Source organism: Danio rerio, chromosome 4, assembly GCF_049306965.1.
Source record: "Danio rerio strain Tuebingen ecotype United States chromosome 4, GRCz12tu, whole genome shotgun sequence".
Classification (NCBI taxonomy): domain Eukaryota; kingdom Metazoa; phylum Chordata; class Actinopteri; order Cypriniformes; family Danionidae; genus Danio; species Danio rerio.
In genome coordinates this window covers 74182501-74205000 of record NC_133179.1, presented here as the reverse complement: position 1 = coordinate 74205000, position 22500 = coordinate 74182501, and the positions used below count along the sequence as shown (strand labels likewise).

Sequence of the window (22500 nt, the reverse complement as noted above, 5' to 3'; positions counted from 1 at the left end):
TTAGTAAATGAATCAGTTGTTTGGATTAATCAAATGACTCAATGACTTTTGATGATTTTAGACATTTACAGACACCTAGTGATGGTTTTAGTTTCTTATTCAGAGTATCTTTTAGACAGGCAAGGGGACAAAACAAGCAATCAATCATAATCAAGAGTAATCCACAAAGAGTAATCCAATATCCAGACAGCGAACAATAAACACAGAAGATTAAAACACACACCAGCGAAACACGCTCTGAGTGTACATGAACGAGTAACACACCGCTAATCCACAAGAGTACTCCAGTAAACAGAGCTGATGGCTGATGTTGGAGCGCTGCTTCATGAAGCTTCAATACCTTTACATTTATTTTGTTGTAAATCAGTGGATCAGAGCATTTGACAGATCTATTGACAGCTCAGTTTAGCCAGTTCTGGAAAATGTTTGGTCGTCCCACACATCTTCCGTTAAAGGATTATGGGGTCACAGTGCTCTGAGGAACCTTCAGTGCAGCAGAAATGTTTCTGTAACCTCGGCCAGATCTGTGTCTTGCCACAATTCAGTCTCTGAGCTGTTCAGGCAGTTCCTCTGACCTCATGATTGTCATTGGCTCTGAGATGCATTGTGAGCTGTAAGCTCTTATATAGACAGGTGTGTGGCTTTAATCAAGTCCAATCAGTGTAATCAAACACAGCTGGACTCAACTGACGGTGAAGAACCATCTCAAGGAGGATCAGAAGAAATGGACAGCAGCTGAGTTCACAGCAAAGAGTCTGAACCATGTGATATTTCAGCTTTTCTTTATTAATAAATCTGCAAAAACGTCTACAGTTCAGTGTTGTTCTGTCAGTATGGGCTGCTGTGTGGACATTAATGAGGAAACAATGAACTTAAATGATTTTAGCAAATGACCACAATAAAACAAAGAGTGAGTCTGAATACTTTCTGTACGCACTGTAAGTCTAATCTGTTTAACAGACCTGATCAGCCTGACCTTGAGCTAAGAGTTACTTTGTGCTAGTTTTGTGCCGAGTGAAATGTGTTTTTTTCCAATAATTTTCTCTTTTGTCAGTTTTAATACAAGGTGTACAAAGGAGACTGAAGTTTGTCCTGCAGTTTATTCCTCTGGTGTGTTTGTGTGTTCAGTGTGAGATCAGGATCACGTGTGTCCAGCTCTGTGTCTCTGAAGAGTGACTGGTCAATGGATCGTCCACCACCAAACCTCAGTGAGAAAACACCATCATCTGCCCAAAGGTATATTGTGTTTCACATTATTGATCACACATGGATTGTTTCAGGCATATTATTGTGAACCAACAATTCAGTAAAGAGAATCACTTCTGAATGAATCAGTAGTGTGAATGAATCAAATTACTCAATGACTCAATGACTTTGACTCATTTACAGACACCTAGTGGCAGATTTAGTTTCTTATTCAGTGTCAGTATCATGTCATCTTCATCCTCATGTCATTTCTATTATTTGTGTGACATAAAACATGTTTTGAAGATGTTTATAACCCAACTATTTTGTAAATATATCTAAATATAGATGAAGCATTGGGAAAAAAAATGAATACATGACACAGCAGTGGTCCAGTGGTCTCCTTATTATAAGCGCCACTACAGAATATTCATTATTTTCAGTGTTTGTAAGATATATCTGTATCTGTTTGCCTCTAAATGTGTTATTACAGTAGTTTTACCTGTTAACAGTGTTGAATATGAGTCAGCAGATTCAGGAGACGAGACTCACAGGAGACACAAGAGCTTCACAGACAATCTCCAGTGGATCTTCCAGGTGAGAAAAACTCATTTAGATTCATATTTTACTTGTAAATATAACACACAAAATGTTTCCTGGAAAAGATCCTGCTTCTGCAACACATTTCATTTGTAAGTGTTATTTTTCATGTAATTAAAGATGTTAAAAATTAAAAAGTATTTGTCAAGTGAGGAATAATTGACTGCAGTTCATTGAATTATTCGCAAATAGTTCACACCTGTGATTCACGTAAAGTCACCGTTACACATTTAGTGTGTATTATTTTCTAATAATTCAACAGACCACAGTGGATTATTCTGCAGTTTTTATTCGATGTCTGAACAATGATAGCCAGACCAAAAAAAAAGGCAAAATTTAAGCTGTCAGAAAAAAATCTACTAAACATCTAACTATAGTCCAGAACTAGACTAGTCCTCAAACACACAGATCAGACAGATTCACACTGCTGCATATCTGATGACTAGTCTAGTTTTGGGCTGTTGGTAAACATCTATTAGACTTCTTTTAAATATAAATGTAATAATTGAAATCTGTTTGCTGGGATGCCGATGTTCCCACAGCTAAAGCCGCCATGTTGTGTTCCAGACATTTGTCAGGTTTTTGTCCTCAAACTTCTCCTGTGTGTGAAACTAGTTTCTTACAAATCCAAAGCTTTCTGTGTGTTTTGATGTGATGTTTGACTGTGGAGTTACTGGAATCATTCAGTGTAGAGATATGAAACTGTCATGTGCTCAAAACCTGCCAAATCTGCTTTAGCTGTGTGTTTATCTGAAAATAACAACACCTTACAAAGTTTATCAGCCAATCAGAATCAAGCGTTCAACAGACTCATATTATAATGTCTTTTTGTCTTTATTGAGTAGTTTGTGGACGCACAACTGTATGTTAATGAATGTTTTATTTAAATATTGATCTTCTCTTTTCTTCAATCATAGAATCTTGAGAGCAAAATGATCAGATTTCTGAAAAATCAACTGGAAAACTTTAGGAAAATCTTACAAGAAGAAAACAGACAAGAGTTTGTAAAGGAGTTTAATGAGGACAGAAGCATTATCACAGAAGCAGCTCTTGATCTCACACTCTTCTTCCTGAGAGAGATGAAGCAAGATCAAGCTGCTGATACTCTCCAGGGTAAGAGACTCATGGGTATCTGTCAGACTGTCACTACAAATAAGTCAAAACTCAAGACTAAATCTCTCTGTTTCTTTGCTCCTGTGTTTAGGCGAGCTGTTTTTCATTAATCAGCTTAAATGTAGCCTGAAGAAGAAATATCAAAGTGTGTTTGAAGGAATTGCTCAGCAAGGAGACTCCACACTTCTGAATAACATCTACACAGATCTCTATATCACTCAGGGTGCGAGTGAACAGGTCAACACTGAACATGAGATCAGACAGATTGAAGCTGCTTCCAGACGTCATCAGTCACTAGAGATACAGGTTGAATGCAAACATTTGTTTGAAGCAGCTGAACAAGACGAGCGGATCAGAACTGTCCTGACAAAAGGAGTTGCTGGCATCGGGAAATCAGTCTCTGTGCAAAAGTTTGTTCTGGATTGGGCTGAAGGGAAAGAAAATCAAGACATCAGCTTCATATTTCCTCTTCCATTCAGAGAGATGAACTTAAAGGAGAAAGAAAGACAAAGTTTAAAAGACCTCATAACTCAGTTTTTCCCAGAGACTAAAGGACTGAACCTTACAAGAAGCACACGATTCAAAGTCCTGTTCATCCTTGATGGATTGGATGAATGTCGTCTTCCTCTGAACTTTGCTGGTAATGAGACGTGTGGTGATGTATCTTCAGCAGTCTCTCTGGATGTTCTCCTGACGAACCTCATCAAGGGAAATCTGCTTCCTTCTGCTCTCATCTGGATCACCAGCAGACCAGCAGCTGCCAGTAAGATTCCTGCTGACTGTATCGACCGGCTGACAGAGATACGAGGATTCAATGATGCCCAAAAGGAGGAGTACTTTAGAAAGAGACTCACAGATCAGAATCAGGCCAGAGAAATCATTGATCACATTAAACAGTCAAAGAGTCTCTTTATTATGTGCCACATCCCAGTCTTCTGCTGGATTTCAGCCACTGTTCTCCAGAACATACTGAAACTGAAACACAGGGCTCATGCTGAAACACTGCAGGAATCTCCCAAGACTCTGACACAGATGTACACACACTTTCTCCGCTTTCAGATCCAGCAGAGCAGAAGAAAGTTTGATGGAGAAAACACAGCAGATGTCTCCTGGGATCCAAACCTCATCCTTTCACTGGGGAAACTGGCCTTCCAGCAGCTGGACAGAAACAATGTGATCTTCTATGAGAGCGATCTGAAAGACTGTGGCATTGACGTCTATAAGGCATCGGTGTACTCAGGCATGTGTACCCAGATCTTTAAGCAGGAGACGGGAATCATTCTTGGTACCATGTACTGCTTTCTTCACTTGAGCATTCAGGAGTTCATTGCAGCCCTTTATCAACATCTGTTTCTAGACAGCGGCAAGACACAAGCAAAAAAAAGCAGAGATGAGATCATGATTGATTTCCTGAAGACTGCAGTGGACAAGGCTCTGGAAAGTGAGAATGGACATCTGGACCTTTACCTTCGCTTCCTTCTCGGCCTGTCACTGCAGTCCAATCGACAACTCTTACGAGGCCTGTTGACACAGCAGGATGACAGAGACCAGAGCAAAGAGGAAATAATTGCCTACATCAAGCAGAAACTTGAAGGGAATCTGTCTCCAGAGAGATCCATCAATCTGTTCTACTGTCTGAATGAACTGAACGACCAAACTCTGCTGAAAGAGATTCAGTCTCACCTCAGTAGAGGAAGTCTGTCATCTGCTCGCCTTTCACCTGCCCAGTGGTCTGCTCTGGTCTTTGTGTTGTTGACCTCAGAGGAGGAGCTGGAGGAGTTTGAGCTTCAGAAATTCCAGAGATCAGACGAGTGTCTCATCAGACTATCAGCAGTCATCAAAACCTCCAAAAGAGCTCTGTAAGTCAACGTCCTTCTTTTTTTTCATCTAAGAAGTAGACATTTTCTGAATTTAAATAATACAGTATATTATGTTAATGGTCATGAGCTGATCGAAAGGACAAGATTTTGGATACAAGCAGCCAAAATGAGTTTGCTTCGCAGGGTTGCAGAGCGCACCCTTATAGACAGGGTCTGGAGCTCTGCCATATGGGAGGAGCTCAGAGTAGAGCCACTGCACCTCCACATCGACAATTCAATTCATCTTTATTTCTATAGCACTTTTACAATGTAGATTGCGTCAAAGCAGCTTCACATGGAAGATCATAGTAAATTGAAACAGTGTCGGTTCAGTTTTGTGTTGAAGTTCAGTTCAGTTCAGTTCAGTATGGTTTACTTTTCACTGCTGACAGTTCAAACACTGAACAGCAGAAGTCAGCTGAGTTGGCTCGGGCATCTGTCCCACCGGGAGGAGGCTTCAGCGAAGACCCAGGACATGCTGGAGGGACTTTGTCTCTCGGCTGGCCTGGGAACGCCTCAGGATCCACCCGGAGGAGCTGGTGCAAGTGTTTGGGGAGAGGGAAGTCTGGGATTCTCTCCTAAGACTGCTGCCCCTGCGACCCGGCCATGGATAAGCGGATGAAAATAAGAAATGACATGACATCATGTTAATGAACATGCACAATATTGATATCAACTAAACTGCAAAATACATTAATAATTGTTCATTATGTAATGTTTTAGTGCTTTTTAAATAACATTCAGATTCAGGTTTTGGCAGTGGTTGTTTAAGGGATAGTTTACCCAAAAAGTGAATTTACTAATTCTTACTCACTCTTTATGGATATAAACCTTTCTAAAACTTTGTTTTCTCCAGTTGAACATAAAAGAAGATAATTTGAAGAAAACTGAAACCTGTAACCATTGACTTACACACCAGTTGTTTTTCCTACCATGTAGGTCAATAGCTAATGGTGATTAGCTGTCATAAAAAGATATGGTGATGATTGGGAGGCCATGATCGTAAGGGCCGATTGAGGGACTTTGGCCAGGACACCGGGGCTACACCCCTGCTCTTTATGAGAAGTGCCATGGGATTGTTAAAGACCACAGAGAGTCAGGACCACGGTTTAATGTCTCATCCGAAAGATGGCGCCCACTGACAGTGTAGTGTCCCCTTCACTTTCACTAGGGCATTAGGACTCATGCAGACCACAGGATGTGCGCCCCCTGCTGGCCTAACTAACACCACTTCTAACAGCAACCTAGTTTTCCCATGCGGTCTCACAGCCAGGTACTGGCCAGGCTCAGCTCTGCTTAGCTTCAGGGAGTAACCGGTCTTGGGCTGCAGTGTGATATGGCTGTTATCGTCTAAATTGCACACAAGTCAGCTATAAAATGATACAGCACCTTTAAAGTTCTTTCTGGACTGGAGTGGAATGATCACACTGATGTTTTCTCCATTCTGTCTATTTTGACTCATATCTATGCTGATAATTATCAGGTAACAATGACACAGACACACACTCATACACTATGGTCAGTTTTGTTCACCCCATTCACCTATATCAAATGTCTTCACACTGTGGGGGAAACTGGAGCTGGGACTCAAACCAGCGACCTTCTTGTTGTTAGGCGAAAGTGCTTACCAATGAACCGCCATGCAACCCTCTTCTTTATTTTATCTTCTTCTAATCGTGCAGGCAGGCAAAACAAATGCAAGAGCTGGATCTAGGTTCAGTTCTAATGTTAAATAAAATCCATAAACAAAGAAAATGCCAGAGCTGAAAAGCAGAAAACACAAGCAAGAGAAACACAAACACATACAGCAAACTATGATCAACACATAATGACTGAAACAGAGGAGCTTAATCACAGAGACTAGGGAGTTAACAAGGGGGTGAAGAGTAACTGGGCAAGTAACATGGGGAAAACTGGGGTGAACACAGAGAACACAAGGACAACACAACAGTACAAGGACAGGACAACCAGGACCGTGACACAGCTCCCTTCTAGGAGAAGATTCCAGATAATCCTCAGAGGAAAACACAAAACAAGAGTGAGTTCAGCAGCTGGAGGTGTTTCAGTGGACAAGGGTGATGGGGAGAGACAGGTTAATGAAACCATGACAGAGTACAGGACAGATGGTGAGGGGGAAACTGACAAGCAGGTGGACAGTGAGGAGGACAAAGCCAAGGCAGGGACTATTAGACAGTAAACCAGAGCAGATCCTGTATATCTGACCTTTTATCTCAAAGGTTTTAGAGAGGATTGTGTCTGTACAGCTGAATGATTTCATGTTTAATAATAACGTTTTTGATACATTTCAGTCAGTTTAGAGCTGGTCATAGCACAGAGTCCGCTCTATTGTGGGTTTCAAATGATGTCTTGCTGGAGGTTGGTTCAGGTAGCCCTGTTCTTATTCTATTATTGGATCTCACTGCTGCTTTTGATACAGTGGATCCTGACATCCTCATTGATCAGCTTAGAAAACACACTGGTATCCAGGGTCTAGCTTTGGACTGGTTCTCTTCATATCTGAAGTATAGAACTACATCAGTCAGTTTGGGCAACTCTTGTTCTTCTGTCATTCAATTAATGTGTGAGGTACTGCAGGGCTTGATGTTGGGTCCAGTTTTGTTTTCCCTTTACTTATTTTCATTGGGAGTTTTTTTTTTTTGAAAAGCATGGTATAAATTACCATCTATATGCTGATGACTCTCAAATCTACTTCCCCAAAATATCTGAGGATCAATCCTTCCTTCAGGCTTTGTTAAATTGTTTGGCTGATATGAGAGATTGGAGAACTCAGCTGCCAGGCTTTTAACAGGCACAGAAAAGGCACATTACACCTGTACTGGTTTTTCTACACTGGCTGCCAATTCAGTACAGAGTACTGCTGTATGTTTATAAATCTCTCTATGGCCTCTGAGTATATTTCTGAGCTAATTAATATACACCAACCCGTGAGATCTCTTCACAGGATCTTCAGGATCGACTCTATTTGCAAGTTTCACGATCATGCTTGATATGTGGAGGTGATAGAGCTTTTTCAGTAGCAGCTTTAAGACTTAACCGTCGCAGTTCTCGGCGAGTGGTAGGAACTGGAAATTGCAATATAGCAACCACTTTAGCTTCTACTGGACGTACTTTTCCCTGTCCAACCTCCTTTCCAAGATATGTGACTGTGGCTTGACCAAATTCGCACTTGGCCAAGTTCAACGTAAGAGATGCCTTTAACAGTCTTGTAAAAACTGCTTTTAACAACGAAATGTGTTCACACCAAGTCATAGAATAGACTTCCACATCATCAAAGTAAGCACTACAATTTGGTAAATCACCTAGAACCAAGTTTACAAGATGTTGAAATGTTGCGGGTGCATTTCGAAGTCCAAAGGTCATAGATGTATATTGTGCAAACGAGTCAGGTGTAACAAATGCAGAAATATCTGAAGCTTTGTCAGTAAGAGGAATTTGCCAGTAGCCTTTGAGCATGTCCAATTTTGTAACAAAACGTGCTGTACCAACATTGTCTACACAATCTTCCATTCGTGGTAACGGGTAACTATCCGCAACAATAACAGAGTTAACCTTTCTATAATCTGTACAAAATCTGTACATACCATCAGTATTTGGTACTAACAGACATGGCGAACTCCACGGACTATGACTAGGTTTTGCCAAATTATTTTCTAACAAATAGTTTACTTCCTTGCGCATCAATGATCGTTTATTCATGTTTGAACGATAAGCATGCTGCTTAATAGTATGGGCTGTACCCACATCAATATCATGTTTCAACACATTTGTTTGTGTTGAAACATCGTGAAACACACCATTGAATTCAAATATTAAAGCAATAATATCTTTTCTCTGGTCACAAGACAGATGCTTCAGATATGAATTGAGATCACTGAAAATGTCTGAATTTTTCAGCCTCACACATTGTTGAGTGTGACGAAGTACTACATCATCATCATCAGCATCCCGATTGTCTTCAAAAGATGACTGCGTGACTGTAATGGTAGGAACAGCAGGTTCAGTGTTTGACACGGACGAGTCTTTTCCGATTGTCTCTTTTGCATGATACGCTTTAAGCATATTTATGTGACACACACGAGTTTTACGTTTCCGATCAGGCGTAAGAATAATGTAATCTGTTTCGCTGATTTTCTTTTGAACTATGTAGGGACCTGAAAAACGTGCAGAAAGTGAAGAGCCAGACATCGGTAGGAGTACTAACACTTTATCACCCGCAGTGAATGATCGTACAACCACTTTCTTATCATATTTACGTTTCATGCCTTTCTGTGCAGTAGTTAGTGCATCTTTAGCAAGGGTACACGCAGTGTGTAAGCGTTCACGAAATTTACTGAAATAATCTAGTATGTTCGTTTTTGCACTGGAATCAACCGATTGCATTCGTTCTTTCAAGACTTTTAAAGAACCTCTTACCTGATGAGCTAAAACCAGTTCTGCAGGACTGAATCCAAGAGATTCTTGTACCGTTTCTCGAGTAGCAAACAACATCAGAGGAACACCTTCATCCCAATCTTTCATTTCATTTCCCAATTTTTCGCAACATAGACTTTAACGTCTGATGGAAGCGTTCAAGTGCACCCTGGCTTTCAGGACTTGACACTCGATATTTGATCGCAAGTGACTGTAAAGTCTGTTCAAAAAGTTTGGAGATAAAATTTGTTCCCTGATCAGTCTGGATAACCTGAGGTAAACCAAAGGTAGAGAAAAGCTTGATTAGTGCTTTGATGATTACAGGTGCTGTGATTTTTTTCTAAGAGGTATAGCCTCTGGAAATCTAGTTGCAACACACATTATTGTAAGCAAAAACTGATTACCTGAACTTGTCTTAGGCAACGGTCAAACACAATCCACAAGTATGTGCTGAAATGGTTCACTCACTACTGGAATAGGAATCAAGGGTGCAGGTGGAATTATTGGATTCGGCTTCCCTACTACTTGGCATGTGTGGCAAGCGCGACAATACTTCACCACATCTTTCTTCAAACCAGGCTAAAAGAAGTGCCTTAGAATCCTATCGTAAATTTTTGTGATCCCTAAATGACCAGCAAACTGATGATCATGTGCAAGATATAACACATGCTGTCGGTAAGGAGTTGGAACAGCAATTTGATACACTGCATCCCACTCCAGATCATCATCCGCACTCAGAGACCATTTTCGCATCAATAACTCTTTGTCCATGAAAATTGTACTCTTTGCCTTTTTGTTCTCAACACCTGAAACAGCACCATTAATAAGTGACACAAGAGACTGGTCTTCTTTTTGAGCCATAGTAATTCTCTCACGAGACACAGGTAACTGTAACAGATTATTGTCAGTCACATCAACATTAGCCTTTCCTGCCTGATTTTCCAATGAATCCTCAATAGTGAAATTTTCACCAGCCAAAAAAGGAGAGAAAAATTCAACCACATTTCCCATCTTGCGTGATTGTGCGTGCGTGACTGCGCATGCGGGAAAAATTTCTGGATCTGAACAGGAGTCTAATTGGATACTTACATCTGGCTTATCTAGAACCTCCAACACAGGCGTTACCTTTCCTCCAGCCAAATCATTGCCAAGGATGAAGTCAATGCCTTTTACAGGTAGTGACGACCGAACTGCAACTCGAACAAATCCTGTACACAAATCACTTGTTAAGTGTATACGATGCAGCGGTGCTGTAATACAAGTCATCTCAATTCCTTGAACTATTACATTAGATCCACAGTAGGTGTCGCCAGACAACTGTTTGTCTGCTACAATAAAAGACTGCAGCGCACCAGTGTCCCTAAGTATTTTCACTTTTACCCTTTCATCGCAATTTTCTGATAAGGAAATGAATCCTTCTAAAATGAAAGGTTTGTACTTGTCATCAATGTCATTGTTTTTGTTATTGTCAGGAATCTTAAAAGCAGTGCGAGTGTTTAAAAACCCTACGCTTTTAACTAGTGATTGTGGTTTTCTTTTTAAAACCAAGCAATCGGAAATGACATGACCTTGTTTTCGACAATAAAAACAGGCGCGTTCCTCAGGAACGGTGCTCTTTTAGAACGACTAGGTTGAGATTGAGCAATCTGTGATTTGTCTGAACGTACTGGTGCAAAGACATTTTTGTGTGTTAAAATAAACTCATCAGCCAAAACAGCTGCATGTGAAAGAGAATTAACTTTCTGTTCATTCAAGTACACAACAACACGGTCGAGCAAGCAATTTTTAAACTCCTCTAACAACATTAGTTCCTGCAGTGACTCCATATCATCCACTTTGCTAGCTGTGCACCATTTATCAAATAGTAGCCTTTTCTCTCACGCAAATTCAACAAAAGTCTGTGTACCATTCTTTCTACAACCTCTAAAACACTGTCTGTAAGCTTCTGGAACTAGCTCATAAGCTCTTAGAATTGCAGACTTCACACAATCATATTTTAAACTATCTTCTAAAGATAAAGTTGAGCATACCTCCTGAGCTTTACCGAGTAATTTACATTGCAATAACAATGACCAAACATCCTTAGGCCAGTGCAAAGAAGTAGCTATTCTCTCAAATGCAGTAAAGTATCAATCTACTTCTGATTCTCTAAATTGTGGTACCAAAACAATGTGCTTACCAATGTCAAAGGCATGTGGAGCAGTATCAGTCGGAGTTGAAACATCAGTGGCAGTCGGGGGCAAGGCAGTGGCAGGGGTCGAGGTAGACGGTGGAGCAGAACAGGAGGAAATCTTCATCGCCTCCAGATCTAGTTCCCGTAGCTTGATCTGCGTTTCAGCCTCAATCTCAAGTTTGCGTATTTCCAAACGCAAATTAACTTCAGCCTGCCGAGCTTGCTCTTTATCATGAGCTTCCAGTTGCAAGCGTGCCAAACGGACTTTCAGTCTCGCATCACTCCTTGAAACAGAGGACATTGGGGAGAATGGATCAAAGGGAGGCAATCCAGCCTTTGCCGCCGCATCAACCTTAGCTTGACCCTGCAGATCCTACTCAGCACCCACACTAAGATGTTCGACCACCACGTCATCAAGAATTACTTTATCAACATTCTCACTCACCTTTTCCACTGGCAGCACATTTTTTATACAAATTCTCAAGTATGCAATCCCTTAGTTCTGCCTTACGACTGTGTTTACTTACTTCAATCTGGTAGTGGTCAGCCACCAGCAATAAGTCCTGCTTTCTGCATCTGCTAATCTGCTCTACTGTTGGGTTTTTCATAAAGTTTTGTACACTAAACACCTCCATTACCTAGATAAGGCAAACTAGTATTATGATATTTCTCTGCCTGAAATATACGCACTACTCACTCTAGCACAATTGTCACCACCAAACACAAATAATCATAACTTCCGGTCTCTAAAAATCTCTAAAGCATGTCAAATTAGTATTTAGATATCCCGGATGAGCCCCCAATTAAATGTTACGGTTATTTTAAGATGAAAACGCTAGGGTTAAAGCAACATTTAAAACTTATGACTCTTTATGAATGGAGGCTGCAATGGAGCAGACAAACAACCAAATTATGCCAAAATAAGTGTTTATTTTACAAAGTGGATAAATGATAAACAAAGTATATACAAAATAAAGAAAACAAGAATAAATAAATGGTTGTAATAAAGGGGAGGAGGAACAAAAGTGGCGCCAAAGAAAAGAAAATAACAAAACACAACTCTAACTAGAACCCACAATCTCTATACCATCTAATAAAAGAAAAAGAAAGAAAAATCTTCAGCGTTTTCACGCCCTATATAAACTACACTTCTAAACTCAAATGTAAACAAAACTTACAATTAGTAGCGCACACTTCTAAACTAGTGTTTATAATACATTGGTATCTCCTACGTGTAGCAACATGTAGGTCACGTGACATCTACCCTGTTCCTGGAATCCCACTGATGTCGTATATCTGGTAATCAGAGAGAAAACACAATTAGAACACTTTTAAAGATCGATTTCAGCACAAATGATTATAACACACATAACACAAGAAACTGTCACATAATCCAGCCATCCAGCAAAACACACAGTCAACCAACATAGCAAACACACAACAATGAGCAAGCAAAAATCAAGCTAGCTTTCGACTGCACCGGCTTCCTTTTAAAGTGGGGAAGTCTGCTTGTGATTGGACAATGATGATGTCATCGCAAATGGTAATGTTGATTTAAAGCTAAAATCAGCAGATGTGCTCACTAATTAGTGAAGTTAAACCAGTCACTACAGTCAGATGTGCTTCAGACTATTAAACACTCCAGATTAACACATACATATTGTGTTTGGCCTCTACACAGGCTACAGCGCTGTAAACTCACTGTTCGGTCCTGTGAGAGTTTGTCTTCAGCTCTACAATCCTCAAACTGTGTGCTGAGAGAGCTGGACCTGAGTAACAATGACCTGCAGGATTCAGGAGTGAAGCTTCTCTCTGATGGACTGAAGAGTCAACACTGTAAACTGGAGACACTGAGGTCTGAGTTTAAACACCTGATTGATTGATTGATTGATTGATTGATTGATTTTTTGTTTTGTTACATCAGACAAATCACATTATCAGTGTGTTTTTAATAATGTGTGCTCTTTCTCAGATTGATGACATGTAAACTCACTGCCGATTCTTGCGAGAGTTTTTCTTCAGCTCTACAATCCTCAAACTGTGTGCTGAGAGAGCTGGACCTGAGTAACAATGACCTGCAGGATTCAGGAGTGAAGAAGCTCTCTGATGGACTGAAGAGTCAACACTGTAAACTGGAGATATTGAGGTCTGAGTTTAAACACCTGCTTGATTGATTGATTGATTGATTGATTGATTGATTGATTGATTGATTGATTGATTGATTTTTTGTTTTGTTACATCAGGTCACATTAACAGTGTAGTTTTTAGTAATTTGTGTTCTTCTTTCTCAGAATGGTCATGTGTAATCTCACTGTTCGGTCCTGTGAGAGTTTGTCTTCAGCTCTACAATCCTCAAACTGTGTGCTGAAAGAGCTGGACCTGAGTAACAATGACCTGCAGAATTCAGGAGTGAAGAAGCTCTCTGATGGACTGAAGAGTCGACACTGTAAACTGGACACACTGAGGTAAATGATTCTCCACTCTACAATAACTACAGTCAGACAGTTTCATATTAGAGCTCTTCATGCTTGAACATGTTAACCCTGGGTGATACTAAACCCCAGATAACAGGAATTATGGTTTATCAGTAATTGTGTTTCACACTGCTCATACTATACCTGTAGTTAACCCTCAGGGGTCTGAGGTGTTTTTGGGACCCCTGAGATGTTTTGACATGCCCTGACATCTGTGCTGATTTCAGCGACTTATTACACAGAACTGGCCAACATGTGTTTCATTAGTGTTCAGCACAAACTGAGCTACAATAATATTTGGGAAATATTGATGTTCATGCTTGTGTTTTTTAGAAAACAAATATTATGTGTGGTTAGTAGGTTTTAGAGGAAAAAAACCACACTGAATGTGCCTGAACAAGAGTTTAGAGTAAGCAGTCTTGTAGTCTAGAATATTTACTGCACAATTATGTGAAATTATTCTGTTCTCTCATTCAGAGAAAACATTACAATGATCTACATTTTGTTAAGTGTGTTTTGGGTGATCTCAGCTGTATGTGTGAGTGACAATGCTCATGAATAATTCACACCTGAGAGACAACAGACACTCCCCCACTCACCCATCAAGGGCAGTGTACAGCAATGTCCATCTGCAGAAGCTAGCCCAAACTCAATGCTTGTTGTGTTACTGCTGTGTGACCATGTAAACACTCTGGGTGAACAATATACAGTGCTCAGCATATATAAGTACAGCCCTCACTAATCTCTCTTTTACATTCATAGTTTAATAGGAAGCTCTACAGTATTATATGTGTGCATATACAATAGATTAGCCAAATCTGGAGCTCATCTAACAAAATAACTTAAGGTAACAGTCCAAAAACTAGCACACTTAAATTTATGTGTTATAGAAAAATATTAAATACAAAATTAAAAAGGAAGAAAAATCAAGAGAAGCAAAACAATGGAAAAATCAGAAAATGTGTAGGTTTTTTTGCAATATTTAGCCTGAATTTAATTGTATTATCTTTCAATTTCTGAATGTGTTTGGTGACTAAAATATGATGTTCATGAATAAATCAGTTTAATAAATGTGTTCTGTTTAAATGCAGCAGAATACACTGCCTATATTGACTGAGAAATGGAGGAAAGTCTTGGTTTTCAGAATGGGCTGTCCTCCATTATGCTGAGCGCTGTATGTGACTTATACAGCCGCACATATAATATATATTTGAAATGGTGTAAAACGTGTTCGCCAAACTCTCTTGTGCATTAATCCAGCATTTAATAATCATTTCTGAATGAGTCTGAGACACTGAAGTAGAGGAATGACAAACGCTTTAAACACAAGAATAAATCAGATTTAAAGATGAAAAACAATTACTGTAAATCTAAATCATATTTGAAGAGCTTTAATATAGATTTCACTAATAGTTGCAGTCTCAGTTCACTGTTTGAAAACTTTACCAGGTTGTGTCTGTCTGTGGGTGTCAACATTCAACATCACTTTCTGTGTGAACAGCCCTTAAATATTACCAGATGTGGAGCCCAAATGTGCTGGGGTAATATTTTATTTATATTGATATGAACTTCTACAGATGATGTCGAGTCCTTGTTGAGTGTGTGTGTGTGTGTGCGTGTGTGTGTGTGTGTGTGTGTGTGTGTGTGTTTGCTGATGCGAGGGCTCGATCAATAAGGAGAGCTGATCAGGATGTGTGTGTTCATCACTGCTGTTGACATGAGCAGAAACAGCAGTCAGCATCTTCACAACACAAAGAGATGTGTGATTGTCCAACTGTGTGATGTGGACTATTGCTGTGTTTGTAGATTGTCTGGCTGTATGGTGACAGAGGAAGGCTGTGGTTTTCTGTCTTCAGCTCTGACTTCAAACCCCTCACACCTGAGAGAGCTGGATCTGAGCTACAATCATCCAGGAGATTCAGGAGTCAAGCTGCTCTCTAAACAACTGAAGGATCCAAACTACACACTGGACAAACTCAAGTATGTGGAGCAGCACTGCCTTTTTTATTGTGAATACAGATACTTTGATACTTCACTGCTCTTCTAGTGTCCAGATATGAATCAAAGCTGTTAAATATGTCAGTGCACTGGGGCAGTTCTCACATTTCAAGAGTTCACACTTAGATACTGTTTGACAACTTGTTAGCAAGTTAGCAGGTTTGGCATGCTGTCCCGGGAGAGAACCCTGAGCTCGGAGATAGTTGAGCCCAGGGTTCCCGCCAGGTCCATAAAGCATGTGAGGGGAGTACGAGGTCAGGTGTTCTCGAGAGCTCCCCTCGGCAAAAGAGGAAAGGAGGAGAAGGGGTGGATGGGGGGTTTCTTCGGAAAACGAAGATAGGGGTGTACATTTTAGCTAGGTTATTTATAGTGGGTTTGGATCGTTCCGATTGGCTAGCTAATGAGCTTAGATGAGTGGCCGGCTGCAGTCAATCATATCACGTGCTCCTCTCGAAATTAGTTTATGAAACTTCATTTCAAGAGTTCACACTTAGATACTGTTTGACAACTTGTTAGCAAGTTAGCAGGTTTGGCATGCTGTCCCGGGAGAGAACCCTGAGCTCGGAGATAGTTGAGCCCAGGGTTCCCGCCAGGTCCATAAAGCATGTGAGGGGAGTACGAGGTCAGGTGTTCTCGAGAGCTCCCCAAATGCATGAGACTCGGGACAGCAGCCGTGTATTCGAAGAAACTCCCCGAAAGGCTTGAAATGCTATATCCGGCTGCTGGATATAGTGGTTGAAAGTGAAGGGGCTCCGATGGGAGCCAAGGGGGATACGGGCTCTTGCGGGAGCCCGTGCCGAGTTGGCGTGGGCTATAAATACTCCAGCTGGATTAGAAACTAAGGGAAACCCCAGCGGGGGTCAGAGCTGTGGGATGGACGGGGATCCAGTTGGAGTCAAAATGATGAGGAGTGAAAAGTGAGGACTCCAGCTGGATGAGGGGGTTACTAGGGCTGCGGGGGGGTCAGGGGCTCCTAAGGAGTAATTGCTCGAGGAACACTCCTTGCGGAGATAGAGCTGTGAGGTGACAGCACTATATATAAATATATATGTATATGCGATATATAGATATATATATATATATAATGGGGAAAACTAAGGCCTTGGGGGGGCGATTTTACTTGACTCCAGCGGGAGTCTAGCTCTTTTGGGCTCTCCAGCGGGAGATAGAGCTGCAAGTGCCATCTCCAGCTAGGGACGGGAACGATGGAGGGCAGGTGGAGGCCCCAGCTGAAGGGTGAGTGGCGGTTGGGCGATGACCCCTGCGGGGGTCGAATGCTCGGGAGCAACTCTTGCTAGAGTTAGAGCTTGAGAGTGACAGCACTATATATAAATATATATGTATATGTGATATATAGATATATATATATATATAATGGGGAAAAACTAAGGCCTTGGGGGGGCTATTTTACTTGACTCCAGCGGGAGTCTAGCTCTTTTGGGCTCTCCAGCGGGAGATAGAGCTGCAAGTGCCATCTCCAGCTAGGGACGGGAACGATGGAGGGCAGGTGGAGGCCCCAGCTGAAGGGTGAGTGGCGTTTGGGCGATGACCCCTGCGGGGGTCGAATGCTCGTGAGCAACTCTTGCGAGTGTTAGAGCTTGAAGGTGACAGCACTATATATAAGTATATATTTATATGCGTGGGTGCATATAGATATATAGATATATAAATAAATGTAAAAAATAAAAGATAAATGTGAAAAATAAATAAGAAATAAAGAAAAATAAGGTCTAGGGCCGGGGAGGGTCAGTGACTCGTGCTCGTGTCACAGCTCAGGGTTGGGTGAGCTAATTGTGGCCAACTCCAGTAGGAGTCGGGAGAGATGATGGTGAGATGGAGACTTCTACTAGAGGGTGACGGGCGGAATAGGTGCTCTGGGAGTGTTCCAGCGGGAACTGAGCATGAGGGTGGCGGCACTATATATAAATTTATATTTATATGCGTGGGTGCATATGAATATACATTTATATAAAACAAATCGAACAGAGAAAATAAAATAAGACTATATTATATAGCATTATAAGAAATGATATATAATATATAAAAGCTAGGGCTGGGGCAAGACTAATATGATTCCTGCCGGAATCAAAGCTCTGTGTAACGTTGTACAGGTTCAGAGCCAAGGGGCGGGGTCCTACAGAAGTCCTAGAATGGGGTGGGGGTAGTGGAGACTTCTGTGGCAGCGGCCTGGGGGGGCGGAGTGGCAGAAGGGGGCTTGGGCAGGAGGAACGTCTGCTGTAGTAAGGTGAGTGTCTAGGTAGAGAAGCTGAGTGCAACTCAAGCTGGAAGAAGGGAAACCGTTAGGAGGCTGGGTCGTGCCTGCTCCTTTACATAATTGGGTAGCTCTTCCGCCCCTGGGGAGCTGGCATGGCTGGGTCTTGACTTGTTCCTGGATTATGCCTGTGCCCTTGGCCGCTGGGATTGGCATTTCTGCTAGTGAGGGTCCTCTGGGCTTCCTTAAGATGGCTGTGGCTCAGCCTGATGTAAGATTTAAAGGCGTCGGAAGACCATCTTCCAAGTGTTTGTATGTGTTGTTGCGTTAACCCTTTGTGTGCGGCTGTGGTGGCGGCTCCGATTCTGAATGAACGGCTGGAGTATGATTCTGATGGGAAGCCTGAATGATGTAGGGTAGCTTTGAGGTGTTTTTGGAACCAAAAGCGTGTCACTGGGTTGTGTGTGTCGTCTATGAACAGGGGGGCTAAGGGACTGTTGCTTAGTGATTTCCTATAGTGAATATAAGCTAGGAGTGTTTGGAAGGGACTTGTGGAGGAGGGAATGTTAAATATGTAGATGCAATGTCCTTTTCTTGATTGATCTGTTTTGCTTTGTTTGATGAGGAAAGAAATTGTCTCCTCATCAATCAGGGTCAGATCAGCTATAGTGGGGTGAATAGAAGGATCAAATTTTGATGTTACTGTAAATTCAGAACATCTGAGAAATCCGAAAAAGGCAAGAATAAACATTGCATCTAGTGTGCGGTCTGTATGAAAAGATGTGTAGCCTTTCCTGAGCGTGGAAATGCATTTGGAGAGTATGTTATGTGTGATGGGCAATCTGGCATCTGGGGTGGGGGGGCGTGCTTTCTGTATGCCTTTAATAAGAAGGCTGACTTGAGAGTTGGCAATGGATTCAGAAATGGAGCCGTACATGAGTTTGTGAAAAAACTGAATACCACTTAAATAGCTCTTAATGGAGTTTGCCTGCATGTTTTTATGAAAATGAAGGTATGTAATAAATGAGCTTATTGTAAGCAGGGAGAAATCTGGGAATATGGTGTTGTATGTGAAATGAAAGTGTTTGAATGTTTTCCATGCAGTGAGATATGCTTGTAAGGTCCTTGGAGCCACAGCCTGCAGAATGAGGGATATGGATGTTTGGTGCAGCTCATGCATTGGATGATTTATTGGAATATCATCTCTGAATAAGGAGGGATGGGAGTCGGGTGCTGCTCTGCCTCCGGCGCTAGTTGTCTGAATCTCTGGAAAAGAAAGCGAGAAAGAGCGTCAGCAATTTGGTTATGAAAACCGGGCACATGTATAGCAGTTATGATAAATTGTTTTTTGGCTGCGGTCCAAATAAGGCGACGGAGAAGCGGCATAAAAAGCGGGAGAGTGAGAGCGCCCTCTGTTAATGCAGTGCACAACGGCTTCGTTGTCACAGTGAATGAGAATGCTAGAGGCAGACCATTCGTCTCCCCATAATAAGGCAGCGGCTACTATGGGGTATAATTCGAATAAAGCAGACGAATATTGAGGTAGAGGAGTTTCCAGCATTTGAGAGGGCCAATCAGAGGCGAACCAGCGGCCTTGGTAGAAACCGCCGAATCCTACCGAGGGAGCTGCGTCCGTGTATAGCTGGATGTCTACGGGGGATGCAATTAGATCGCTATACAGGAATGAGCAGCCGTTCCAGCACTTAAGGAAGGAAATCCACAGGCTGAGTTCATTGCGGCAGGGGTCGGATAACGCTATGTTATCTTCTAAGCTGTGGACGGAAGCTGCGAGTTGTAGGAGGTGAGTGATAAACGGGCGTCCCTGAGGAATGATACGCATGGCAAAATTAAGATGTCCTAATATTGATAGCAGTTCGCGTTTAGAACATTCATGTTTCTCCAAAAATATGGAAGATAGAGAAATGATTCGATCAATTTTCTCTTTGGGCAGCGAAGCTTCAAATTTTTGGGAGTCCAAATTAATGCCTAGAAATTCTAAGCGAGTGCTGGGTCCAGCGGTTTTTTCTTCTGCAAGGGGGATACCCAGCCTAGCGAAAACTGCTTTAGTAGTCGCTAGGTGTTGAGCAGGTGGGGTATGGGGGGGAGAGATGATGAGGAAATCATCAAGGAGGTGGACTACGTGCGGGATTCCGTAATTATTAGCGAGGATCCAACATATAGCTTCTGAAAGCATGTCGAAAATTTTGGGGCTGCTTCTGCAGCCGAACGTAAGACGGACTGCGAAATAAAATTGGGATTTCCAATTGATGCCAAAAAGGTGCCAGAAATCAGGGTGTAACGGCATAATTTTAAAAGCTGACGTAATGTCAACTTTAGCGAGCCAAGCGTTACGGCCGACGAGTTTAATTAGAGAAATTGCTTGGTCTATGTCATGGTAGTTCAATGAGAATTCATCGGGTGAAATTAGACTATTAATGCTTGAAAAGGCAGAATTATGAGGAGAAGACAGGTCGATTATTAGTCGTTTTTTCCCAGAAAATTTTCTGGTGCTACGCCGATTGGACTAATTCGATAGGTGCTAAACGGGGGGGCAAGAAAGGAACCGATCATAAATTTATTATCGATCTCTTTCTTGATTAGATGATCCATCACATCTGGTTCGGCGTTAGCGGATTGGAGATTAGGACATGCGAGGTTATAGGAAGGAAGGGTCGAAACACCAGGGTGGAATCCATTAGACAGACCTGAAATGAGAAATTCAGAAAAATTAGGATCAGGGTGCAAGCATAATTCAGAATACAGATTAGAAATATCAACAGGAGTCGACAAGTAATTTCTATGTTTTTTATTTGCTTTTAGTACTTGGCAGACGACACGAGCGTGTGCGCCGCCGCAGTAGCTACAAGTGTGCAGGAATTTGCACGGGTGGCGAAAGCATCTAGCGATATTAAAGCTTTGACAGATTTGAGAAGGAGGGTTTTGAGAGGAGGGAGGAGGAAGTAGAGAGGGGATAGTGGAAGTAGAAGGGCGAGGTACGTAGCTGGTGGATTTTGGGGTTTGTAGTTCTTTATCGGCGGAGGGAATTACGAAGGGACAGGAAGTGGTCGGGTGAAGGTTAGAGCGGCAGACCGCGCAGGATAGATTGCGACATCCTAAGAATACTCTGTTGTGGAGATCAGTGTCCAAAGCCCCCCAATAAGTACACTGATTCCACTGAGTGACGCGAATTGCACATTTAGCTGAGAATAATTTATGATATGTGTAGAAATGTGTTCCCCCATAGGAGAGCGCGAGCTCTGAGATGATGGCCATATAGTCATTCAGCTCGCGCCTCCTATGGGGAAAAACTGAGCAGATGGTTTCTGTGTATTGTGCGAAGGCTACGTGAAATTCGGCAATGGAGAGTGTGCGAGTTTGTGAACTGACTGGTGGTTTAAGGGTAATAGTGAATTCGCCGCAATCCACCTGTCGCTCTGCTGAGGGAGGTGCTATGGGTGAAAGGAGTGTTGAAAGGTCTATGTCGGCACCTGATAAGATGAGGTTTCTGATGGCATTGGAGATCGGGGGTGGTTCCAGGACTGGAGCATTTTGCGGAATGGGAAGGGGTGTGGCGGTGCTTAGAGTGAAGGGGGGCCGTGCGGAAGAGATGTTAGTACGAAGAGTAGACTGTTGGGGAGGGTTAGTAATGACAGTGGGTGCTTGGTGGAGGGATGTAGAGGGGAAAAAGGAGGTAGTAGAAGAGGGGAAATTAGTAGGAAGAGGAACGGTGTTATGGATCGTAGGAAAAGTTTGAGTGGGAAAAAACTGAGTTGAAGAATGGGGAAGGTTAGAAGGGAGAATAGAATGAGGAGGGTTGAGAGAGGGAGAGATGTCTGGAAGAGCAGGAATGGAGTTTCCGCTGGAAAGTGGAGCTGGAGGCCAGAGAAGGGGAGTGGGAAGTCCTGGAGTGGCGTGATTTTCCTGTGGATTGTCTGTGTTTTGAAAGGTAATGGTAACGGGTGCAGACTGTCCAGTAGCTTGAGGTAGCTTTTTATTTGTTTTCCTGGTTGCTTTCTTGGGTGGTCCGGGGTGGTTAGTTGCTTGCTGTGCAGAAGTCGGTTGAGGATAGGGGGTGTGCCGGGATCGAGTTGGTCTGCTGTCCTGAGGGGGAGGAGTTGGTGAAGGGATGGTTTCGTAGAGTTTCAACAGTTCAGCTTTGTTGCAGCGGTTGGGGATGGATATACCGGCGTTTGTAATGGTCTGACGGAGTTCGGCGACTGTCATTTTATTTGAGATGAGGGATGAGGATCTTGCAGATGCGTATGATGAAGATGGAGAAGGTAAGTTGCGGTTTGGGGTTATGGGGGATGGAGACTGTGTACGGCGATGGGTCCTTGAACTGTAGAGCGGATGGGTCTTCTGCCTCTTATGGGAGCTTCGGTGTTTGTTTGGTTTCCGGTTGGGGCTTGTTGTCCTTGTGCTGGTGTTCCTAGGGGAGTGGGTGTATCGTCTCTT

At 42.2% G+C, this 22500-nt stretch overlaps 2 protein-coding genes across 4 annotated transcripts in view; one reads left to right on the top strand and one right to left on the bottom strand.

Moving 5' to 3' along the window:
• The window catches only part of si:ch73-389k6.1, a 778105-nt gene that overhangs the window by 261063 nt on the left and 494542 nt on the right, over positions 1 to 22500 (bottom strand). The gene's annotated exons all lie outside the window — the stretch shown is intronic.
• The window catches only part of LOC137491375 (NACHT, LRR and PYD domains-containing protein 3-like), a 31404-nt gene that overhangs the window by 4684 nt on the left and 4220 nt on the right, over positions 1 to 22500 (top strand). For all 3 annotated transcript variants that reach the window (XM_073948163.1, XM_068220541.2, XM_073948164.1), the window contains 8 exons: positions 1129 to 1236; positions 1698 to 1782; positions 2703 to 2898; positions 2990 to 4757; positions 13043 to 13216; positions 13334 to 13507; positions 13653 to 13826; positions 15642 to 15815. In XM_073948163.1, the coding sequence (XP_073804264.1) occupies positions 1129 to 1236; positions 1698 to 1782; positions 2703 to 2898; positions 2990 to 4757; positions 13043 to 13216; positions 13334 to 13507; positions 13653 to 13826; positions 15642 to 15815 (2853 nt within the window). The remainder of the gene's footprint in view (positions 1 to 1128; positions 1237 to 1697; positions 1783 to 2702; positions 2899 to 2989; positions 4758 to 13042; positions 13217 to 13333; positions 13508 to 13652; positions 13827 to 15641; positions 15816 to 22500) is intronic.